At 42.5% G+C, this 10,681-nt stretch overlaps 1 protein-coding gene across 1 annotated transcript in view; it reads left to right on the top strand.

Moving 5' to 3' along the window:
• The first annotated feature begins 1,330 nt into the window (after nt 1–1,330).
• RRP15 (ribosomal RNA processing 15 homolog) overlaps nt 1,331–10,681 on the top strand; it is a 38,886-nt gene continuing 29,535 nt past the window's right edge. The window contains exons 1-3 of the mRNA XM_015411000.1: nt 1,331–1,393; nt 3,730–4,004; nt 6,937–7,034. Of these exons, the coding sequence (XP_015266486.1) occupies nt 1,342–1,393; nt 3,730–4,004; nt 6,937–7,034 (425 nt within the window). The 5' untranslated portion in view covers nt 1,331–1,341. The remainder of the gene's footprint in view (nt 1,394–3,729; nt 4,005–6,936; nt 7,035–10,681) is intronic.

Below are 10,681 nucleotides of genomic sequence, written 5' to 3'. Positions count from 1 at the left end.
TTACATTTGCAATACTCACTGATGCATGAAGGTAAACAAGTGATCAGTCTGCATTTGCGTACCATACCATAGATTTCTGGGTTTTAATGTCACTAAGTGGCACTAACTCATTGATGCTGTGGTATGGACTAGTCTTGAAACTTTTTAAATATACTGAACTGGAACGCATAAAGTAACGAAATAAAGACAGTGCATCGAAGCATGCGTACAATAATTTCCCTACGATTGCATGACGTTCTCATCTCCTATGTGTTTAATTTGCTTTTTAAAATAAACACATTTACATGCAGTAATTCAACAGGCGCAGCATTTCCCACCAAGGCATCACTTCAGGAAAAGCTGCACGTTTTATTTCTGCCAGCAACTAAAAGTTATCCCAGGTGTCTGGCAATATCTATCCTTCACCACGTGCAGCCCGATTCTATGCATCCAAGCCCTTACATCTAATTAAATATGAACAACACTGCAGCTACTAGACGCCGTCCATACACAAGCCTGACTTGTAGAAGCACTTCTGGGCGTAGAGATTTAGTTCCCTAGAAAGAAAAATTCCTCCAGCATCTTCCAGTCTTAGAGGTAGAAAAAGGCAAATTTGCATGCCTGCTTCACTTCCGGTTGTCAATTGAACACCGGTATATGAGGGGTAGAAATGTAATACTGAAACGGGGAGCCGTTCTACTTCTTATTATAGATTTGGTTACCGTTAGGGGAGCCTTTCCGTTTCTAGTACAAGCACCCCCTCTTTCCCGACACCTTTAACTTGGAACCGGAAGTATAATTATAGTTTTGTTTCTGTATTATCGCTCTATAACCTTGAAAACATAGGCGCGCACAAGTTATGAAATGCACAGAGGAAAGAAATACAATGACATTTTCTGTGCAAAATTCAAATATACAAAACAAGCACAGAGAACATCGACCACAGCTGTAACGGCCCATCGTGCTTTAATGAACGTGCAGCGTAACTGTGCATGTTTACTCGGAACTAACATTGCAGTTCTGTCTGTCTGAAGAAGTGTGCTTTGCACAAGAAAGGTTACACTTTTTAAAAAATTTGTTCGATTGCAATTCTGTGTAAAGTTACAGCACTCTAAAGCCAGTTATTTCTATATAATGTAGTAACTTGGCACAGGACATTTTAAAACCCATGGTATTAAATGGAATTTATTCCCAGAGAATGTGCATAATAAGTACTGTCTATTGCTTCTCTCAAGTAAGAGTCAAGCTCTTTCCCCCTCTCCTTTTCTCAGAGCTACTGTGTGTCCCCGGAACGTTTATGCGTAGCACTGGCGGCTGCGTGCCTACTTCGGACACTTCCATTAAACACACCTAGTCAACAAGATGGCGGCCTCACGTGTGGAAGAAGAAGCTGCCGCCGCAGAAAGTGATTGTGGTAATGGCTTCTGTCGGCCTTGGGAAACCAACGGGGACGGGGGTGGTGGAGAAGAACAACGTGGCGCCTGGCTCGGCAGGGATGCAGGAACTTTCCCCTCTGAGCCTGGGATAGGGAGACAGGAAAGCAGCGCGTGTGCTTTACGTGCCTTCTACCTGCCCACTTCCATTCTCTCTTATTCCACGTTCTTTTGATAATCTTTATATTTGTGTCTCTTGAGCTGTTCTTTTCCAGACTTTCCTGCTCCCTGTAGTTTACTTTCTCGATTGTTTCGATTTCTGTTCTCAAGATGGCTTCAGTTGCTTTGCTTCAGAACAGTTGGTGTTCTTATTGTTGCTGCCCTTTCCCAGTTTTCCTGAATATCCGAGATACCACATTTGGAAAACAGGTCTAGGTTTTCGTTAATAGACGCCTTTCCCCGCTTCCGATTCTTTCAGCACTCGCATTTTGGGAACAGGAGGAAGGGACAGTTTTAATCTACTTTAACCTTTTATTTTAGCTTGTTGTCTGGTGCTTTATATATGTCTTTTTAGCTCTGCTTGTTTTAGTTGTAAGTTCCCTTGGTAGCCCTGATTGGGCAGAAAGGGAGGGCATACATTTTTTAAATAAAGAAATTAAGAGCAGTGACATTTTTGCAAACAGAAGGGAATGATGTGTATTTCCTTGTCTGGTGAATTTATATATTTATTCTGGGAAATAATGATTCCTTTAGAAACCAGTGACCTTCAAACTAACTAAAACATTTATAGTGGTTTGTTTGTTTGGTCTTTAGTCCACTCCAGTAGATCCTGAGAGGCAACAAGATTTTCCGGGTATGAGCTTTAAAGATTCAAAGCTCCCTTCGCCTGATATGTTTCAGAAAGCCAATGTGGTGTAGTGGTTTGAAGCCCCTGGTGCCATACAAGCTTGCTGGGTGACCTTGGGTCAGTCACACTCTCTCGGCCTAACCTACTTCACAGGGTTGTGAGAATAAAATTGGGGAGAACTATGTAACCTGCTTTGGGTCCCCATTAGAGAGAAAGGTGGCATGTAAATAAATTAAATAAATACTCTGAAAATCTTGATATCTAAGGTGCTACTGGACTCAAATCTAGCTCTTCTACTACAGAACAACATGGACACCCTCTGTTTTTTGTTTTGTTTTGTGTTACCGTAGTTATGAGACAGCTGTAGAGAGTAGGATTGGTTACAAATAAAATATTTTCCAGTATGTCAGGGGCTCATTCCCTTTTGCATAGTGGCTTAGGTCCAGCAGTTTTAGTCCTGGGTGGAGGTTTAGAGATGTTTTGTTTGTTACAAAATTCCTATGTGAAAGGTAAAGGTTCCCTTGCTCGAAAGCCAGTCGAATCTGACTCTAGGGTTGCGGTGCTCATCTCCGTTTCAAAGCCGAAGCGCCAGCGCTGTCCGAAGACGTTTCCGTGGTCATGTGGCTGGCATGACTAAACAAGGCACACGGAACGCTGTTACCTTCCCACTGAAGTGGTACCTATTTATCTACTTGCAATTTCTTGCTTTTGAACTGCTAGGTCATTAATGCTACATGTGAGTTTACTATTTTTAATGGTGGTCCTCTAAAATCTTGTGGCTTCCGTTCCCTCTTAGTTGCACAGCTGGGCTCTGGGAAGTGATATCTGTAACAGTATTTGATTGGCTTATTACTGAACCTCGCATCTCCTTTTTAAATAGCATCATGGAAACTCCAAATGCCTGCCAGATTCCAGCCTTTTCTGTAAGAGACATCGTAAGGGATAGACAACTAACAGAGGGAGGCTTTAATCTCTCTGTCTGGGAGGGTGTGGCTGAGAGTCTTACAGTGCAATCCTAAACAGAATTACACCCCTTCTAAGCCTTCAATTGTCAGATGGCCTGTTTCTGAACAGGACCAGTGTTCAGCTAGACGTGATTGTATGTACATGCTTATTCAGAATGTCTCCTGTTATGCTCATTTTAACCTACGTTGCCTTGGAGATTTCAACACTAGATGTCAGTATTGCAGTTTTTTTCAAAAAACCATTTTTTTGTTAAAATTACCAGGAAAGCTTTTTGTCAAAAATGTGTGCTCTACCCAAACTTTTATTAGTTGCATAATAAATAACCAAAGTTCTTTCTTTCTTTCTTTTTTAACCTCAATGGCTTCTGGAACCATTGCTCAGGGGAAGGTTTGTTTGCAAGATATACTACCTCATAAATTCATCAAAATGTTGCCTTGTCTTGCTTAGGCATATGGTGGTTAGTCCTGAACTCCAGTGACTTTTGTTCTCTGGGATAACCTTTTCTTCTCCATAATGGATGGGTTCTACATAGCAGAGAATTTGACACCCCTTCTCTGTTTTCAGGCTCTGAACAAAGCTCAGGTCTTCCAGATGACAGCTTTTCTTCTGGGGTTGAGGAATTCGAAGGCGATGAGGAGGATGCGTCTGCAGTCTTGGATGACAAAGATGAAACTGCAGCTGAGTCCAAAGATGCAGCAAACCCTGGCTGGGCTGATGCCATGGCGAAAGTGCTTAACAAAACAGTTCCCAAGAGTAAACGTACCATCTTGGTTAAGAACAAAGCACGAGACAAGGAACGAGAGAGAGAGAAACAAGAAAGGTTGGAGAAGAGGAGGCAGGTAAGGAAACAGGCACAATGTAATTATTGCCAGCCCTGAGCTGGGTAGCCCAGGCTAGCCTGATCTCATCAGATCTCAGAAGTCCTGGTTAGTATTTGGACGGGAGACCCTGGCAGCGGCAGATCATCTCTGAATGTCTCTTGCCTTGAAAATCCCATGGGGTCACCCAAGTCAGTTGCAACTTGATGGCAAAAAGAGAGAGATTGCCAAGTCCACCAAAGATCTCTTTCATAGGTACTGTTGATATCATAGAGATGAGGGGTAAGTTGCACCTGAGGAAGGTATTGCACCCTGCCTTCCTCCCTGAAGTGAGTGGAGCCCTTCCTCCCTGATGCCAATTCTACTATGGTTTCTAACCAGCCTGATGCTTGACCTTTGGCGCACTAATTACAAAAGATCTCTTGTTGTCAGAGTGCTTGTGCAGTGTGCAGGAGTACTATGGTAGGTGTAGGAGTGAAACCAACTGCTGCTCCATAAACCAAGGAGAACTAAAATCAAATAGGCTGGAGAGCCAGATAAATCCAGCAGCAACCTAGGGCCTAAGCTTAAATTGTTTATCAAAAATATGCGTGTCATTAAATTCAGCATCTAACCATCAGTTCTCCCTCAACCAGGCATTACTATAGAAGAACAACTTGTTACTGTAGGCTGTGGCAAGTTATCTATTATTATATATGCATTGTCCTTGCAGTGTGCTACTAACTCCAAGAGCAAGCATCCCTAGCCTCCAAAAGCAAGCTATCAAATCAGGAATTAAAGCCACTGTGGCATATAGCACTTGGTGAATCAGGTCCTGGCAAAGATGGGTGGTTTCTTAGCCCTGAAGACAAGCCAGTTATGTGCATGGAGTGTAACAGGTGCAGCATACCACATAGTGGGTCTTGGGGAGGGAACCTTTTGTGGTCCTTCTTTTGGATCATTGTGGGGGCTTATGTTTGACATATCTGTGTTAGTAAGTATAAAGTACCGGGAAGCAGACCTTTCAGGAAAATAATTTCTTAGCACTGTTGCTGATATGTTTGATTAATAAGATACCAATGTCTTTGGTGAGCAGCAACTTTTTTCATCTTATTAATGACTTCTTTGAACTACTGGGGATAGGAAGAGCTAAAAATTTATACCTTGTGCTTCTTTTTTAATAATGCCGCATACTAGTACAAAACGGAGTGGTCTAATATGAACTTGTCTGATCCACAGTCCAAATGAGCCGCCATGATTCTGGTTTTAGTGGATCTAGTCAGACTCCATCCAGTGACTTGTCTGCATGTCCTCATCTTTTATCTGTAACAAGCATTTAGCAGTTAATTTAATCTAAACATTGATCTTTCAAAGCATAGTTTGACTGGCAAGCTAATTTTAACTTGGAAAAGGACTGTTCTTGCCTGAAGATGTAGAAATTTTGTGATATTAAAAGTTCTTTCTGGTTTGTAAAACACTAATTTTTGGATCTAAACTGGAGCAGTATTTGATTGGCAGGATAGTTTCCAGAGTAAAAACTGCTGGGGAGACTGTCTTAGGCAGGATCTGTATGAGGGGAAAGGGGGAGCTTGAGAGGTGAACTGAAGCCATGAGAGAAAAACTGCAGTTTGGGGGAGTAGCTTTAAGCCTCTTCCATTCCATTCCTGAGATCTTAACGGAGATTTCATCATCCTATTCCAGCAGCAGGTTGTGTTATGAGACTGTGGTAACTGTTTGGGTGCTCCCATTGTGTTCAGCATTCAGGATGAGTCCATTGCAATATGTAATCTCATCAGTCATAGACTGCTTTCTAGATCTGGTTTTATCAAATAAATACGTGGGATACCTCAAATTGGTGGTGGGCTGTTACACTGTAAACTGATTTGTGCACCATGAGATAAATTTAAAACAGCCTCCCTGTCACTGGTTCCATGCTGAGGGAAAACTAAAACGGGGTTGGTTGTTTGATCACAGGCCAGAGCATAGTTATAAACACATGCATTCATTGCCGTTTGCCTGGATTCATGAAACTTCATGGAAGAGGCTGTGTAGGTAATACAGACTTAGTTTTAAGAGGGCTAGAACCAGGTTAACTCACCATTCAGTTCTTTTAAGAAGCCGGTAAAGCTGCTTTTCTTTTTGAAATAAATATGAAATAAAAGCCAGCATATGTTATACTTGTCGATGAGGACAGAAAATGTCATTCTGTTTGAGTTTAATGTAAAAAATCATCGTTGGTTGCAAATCACATTTGATTAAATTTGTATTCAGTGAATAAGACCGATCACGAACAGGTAATTTTAAAATCCCCAGTAAATAATGGCTGAGGATCTTGATGGGTTCCCAACTTGCAGTATATGCCAGGGTATGTCAATGTACCATGTTTCACCAGAACTATCAGTAGAAGGCAGAGGCTGCATGCAAGTCATAGTGGCTGGACAGGGCTGGAGACCATCTTGGAATGATGCACCAGACTATGCACGGCCCATGTTTAATCTTAGTTCTAGCAGTTTACTGTAGAATATATTTGTCCTTTTAAAAGACTATGCTCCAGATAAAACTATATGCACCTTGCAGATGAGTTTATTGTTTTTAGTTTTAACTTTAATCTGCTAGAATAAAGTTTGCACAGTTTCATCTAAGTGCCACAGGGAGTAAGGGGTCTGTACTTTCTTTCTTTGGCTAACATGGGAATTCCATTTTGGGTGTTCCACACTCCTGTTTTCTAGAACTGTTAGCCCTAATGCAATAGGAGTGGTGTAACTGGAGAGTCTGTAGTGTGAGAATTTACCCTGCTGATATGTTGTCCAGCCCTATCAAAGTAATGCTTTGAAATGTAGATACATTTCCCCCATCTTTAACCTAATGTTCTAAATGATCTATCCATTTTTCTTTCTTACCACATATCCTATATGAATGTGCCACATTTTTAAAATGCCTAATGCTCTTTCTTGTAATAATATTTATGATGCAGCTTGATAAAAAGCGGGAGTGGGAAGCGATGTGCAGAGTGAAGCCAGATGTTGTCAAAGACAGAGAAACAGAGAGAAACCTTCAGAGAATTGCCACGAGGTAAGAGAGAGTGTTTGTACTTTTGAAACAGATCTAAAGACATGCCTGAGTAATCTGCTTCTAATCAAATAGAATGCTTAAGAAGTGTCTCGTGGGAGTAAAATGATTTATACTTGGTTCTGTCTCGTACAGTATCAAGTTCAACAAAAGATTTCAGAAGTCTTATGAAAGTATAAAATTTAGATGAGAGTATAACATGTTAAGTGTTCACCCAGCAGGGATTCTGGGCCTGATCTCATCGTTTTGTTAATTCCATACTTCCAAAATATACAGCCCCACTCTTTGTATTTCTCTAAAATGCATTCCCTAAAACTTGCTGTTCTTGTTGTCAGATTACCGTCTTGCGTAAGGCATGTGTCTCTAGTATAATAGCTTGCCAATGTGCTCTCTTGATCATATCTGTGGGCCTATTTTGACATCCTTACCTCGGCAGAGGCTGTTTTAAAGGGATGTCTCTGACCTTTGCTTAGGAGCGTGTTGTGAATCCTTGACTTGCTTTTCCAGTATGTACTATAACCTTGTGCAGGAATTTTCAATTGTGTTGCTATCTAAGGGCTGGTTCACACAAACAGTTGGTACTTATTTGCTCCATGTGATCCTGTACTTGGGTCATTTGGAGGGACTTCAGTGCAAACCAGCTGCTTAAACAGAGATAGCTGGAGCAGTATTTCTGGTTATGGGGAGAAGGCAGTGATGGAAGTGGTTGTGGCTGCCTGCCCATTTGCCTGCCCATTTTTTCCTCTGCTGTTTCTTTCTCCCTGCTCCCCCCATTATTTTTGCCTGCCCTGATCTTTATGCTTTATTTTATTATTTTGTTTACTCTTCCTTTTGTACTAAGACAAAATGGTTTATGGGATATACTGACAGCATAAGATAGCCAATGAGCAGTGCAGTAGGAGGATTGCAGAATTAGAGAACAAGGCAAACCATAAACTAAGACAAAGGTATACAATAAAAATACAGAAAGTGGATTACAAGGTATAAGATGATGCAGTAACAGCAAGCAATAGCTACAGTAACCATTGCAGTGGATCACAATACTATTCCATTATAAAGGTCCCCTCCTGGACTGTTCCATTCTGCTTCAGTTCTATTCTGCTTAAATGCCCCCTTGAAGATTACTGTTTTGCACATTCTGTGGAATGATAGAAGTGTGGGAGCCATCTTGACCTCCTCAGGCATGCTTTGTACAACTCTGCACAGTGTAAAAATAAAAGTGCTTTTCGTGCATTCATCAAAGTTAGTATGCACATATTTTGTGAGCTACTACGATGAGCTTGTATACAAATATTGGATGTGTAATCAGTGTCAGCAGGAGCAGATTTTGCACTAAGGAAATGCTGTCTCCTTGCTGACTTCATCCACGAGGACCATATGAAGCAGAAGTTCATCAGTGGCTATTAGCCACAAGGTATAGATAGGAACTCTCAGGCTGGGGCAAATGATGCTCTGTATTTTTGGTGCTTGGGGGGGCAACAGTGGGAGGGGTTCTAGTGTCCTGGCCCCACTGCTGGACCTCCTGATGGCACCTGGTATTTTTGGCGTGTAACAGAGTGTTGGACTAGATGGACCATTGGCCTGATTCAGCATTGGCTTCTCTTATGTTCTTATGATCAGGCACACACACGTGTTCTTCTGAGTGAGAATCGTGTTTGCTGCCTAGGCTAGCCCGATTTCTTCAGAAGCTGAGCAGGGTCAGCCCTGGCTAGTATAGGGCTGCCAAGCCATGGCGGGGGATCCGTGCGTCTTCACAGGATCCCTGCCGCGGGGGACAGCGATACGCATTGCACCGCCATCGCCAGGATGTGACGCTACGCGTCGCTTTGGCAACGGGACTCCAAACAGCCCCGCCATGGCTTGGCAGCCCTAGGCTAGTATTTGGATGGGAGATCTCCAAAGAACACCAGGGTCGTGACACAGAGGCAGCCAAGGGCAAACCACTTCTCAATCTTGCCTTGAAAACCCTGTGGGGTTGCCATAAGTCAGCTGTGACTTGACCGTATTTCCATGACCACCATCTTTTCAGGAAGATGTAATATGCATCTGGACTAAAGAGACCGGTTGCTGCCAGTTAAAGCTTCTCACAGTCAAGGGCAGAAGGGAATAATTTTGATTAGGTCTCTTCTGATCTTGGGTGGCAGGGGTGATAGACCTGTTTGTACTTCCTCTCACTACTGATTACTCAGTCTCCTATTTCCTAAATATGTGACTAGTAACTTACTAAAGTGTTTGCTCTTAGGAGCTAAGGTTGTTTATATTGTGTGGGTTGGATCCAAAGTCTCTCATTGTTAGACTTCATCTAATGGAGGAAGACACTCATTTCATGGAAGACAGTCTTCCATGACACCAGACACTGTAGAGAACATTTATGATGGTTTCTGTAGGCTTCCCATCATGGGCGTAGACTTTCCAATTTCCCGGGGGGGGCTGGGGCTGGGCCAGAGGCATTGCTGTGCTAGGAGCAAGGGTGGCTGGAACCAGTTGCCCCCGGGGGCAGGGCCGGCCCCAGGTGTTTTTGCACACTAGGCGAGGATACCTTCTGGCCAATGCCATCCAGCAAGCTTTGATGGCAGAACGGGGATTCAAATTTGGTCTCCTAGATCCTAATCTGACATTCTAACCACTATATGACACTGGCTGTTACATCTACTTCCTTTTCCTATTCTCAGATGCTGCAGCCTTTTGCTGTTCAACTGCACACTTTTACTTGTAGCCACTGAATGTTTATATACTTAAAGGCAAAATTTTATCCCCCCCCCCCCCGAAATTGGAGTTATTTGGTCTTTGCAAACCATGGTCTTTGATAAGGATGAGCTAAAGCATAAGGTTTGCAAACTAACAAGCAGGAATAGTCTGCCTAGTTGGAAATCCATGTTGCCTGAATTATGGATGAAATTCTGATTTCTGTACAAGAGAGTCACTGTGGGCACTAATTTTATCAGTGGCCTACTGGTGGCAATAGAGAATAAGCCCTCTTTGTGAAAAGCTAGAGAGGTGTACTCCCCAGTGGCAGCTTGAGACCAGAGTCAACTAAGTAAATCTCTCATTCTTCATAATAAAAACAAAGGTCTGGAGAGTCATTTTAACAACTCACCAACAAAGAAGCTTTATGACAATATTCATCCACTGGGGTGGGAAAGAGACACAGTAGAGCAAGAGGATTTAGGAATAGTAAGAACAGGTTCTTGGTAAAGTTCATTTGCAAAGGTCCTGAACAAATGCCTAAAGAAGATAACAGGATGGATGTGGATCAGTAAACTAAAGCTTAATCCAGAGAACATTGAGTTGGTTGAAGTCAAGGCAAGGGACATTCAGAAGTGGTTTGCCAGTGCCTGGCTTGGCATTGCAACTCTGGTATTCCTTGGCGGTCTCCCATCCAAATGCCAGGGCTGACCCTGGTTAGCTTCTGAGAGCTGATGAGATCAGGCCAGCCTGGGCTATCCACTGTCTTTTAGGTGCTAGGCCAAATCCCAGGCTTTAACTGAAGGGTATCATTAGTTTTAGTTATGTTTTATAGCCTCAGCAGTCCCAGCTTTTAACTTCAGCTTTAAGAAATCAAGGGTTTTGTTTGTTTTAGGGGAAGGGGGTTTATATTTACATCTGCCAATGATAGTATGTTAAAAAAAATTAACAGCCTGGGATATTTG

Source organism: Gekko japonicus, unplaced genomic scaffold, assembly GCF_001447785.1.
Source record: "Gekko japonicus isolate JY-2015 unplaced genomic scaffold, Gekko_japonicus_V1.1 scaffold401, whole genome shotgun sequence".
Taxonomy (NCBI): domain Eukaryota; kingdom Metazoa; phylum Chordata; class Lepidosauria; order Squamata; family Gekkonidae; genus Gekko; species Gekko japonicus.
The sequence above is the reverse complement of the archived record's forward strand: the minus strand, read 5'-3'. Positions and strand labels throughout refer to the sequence as shown.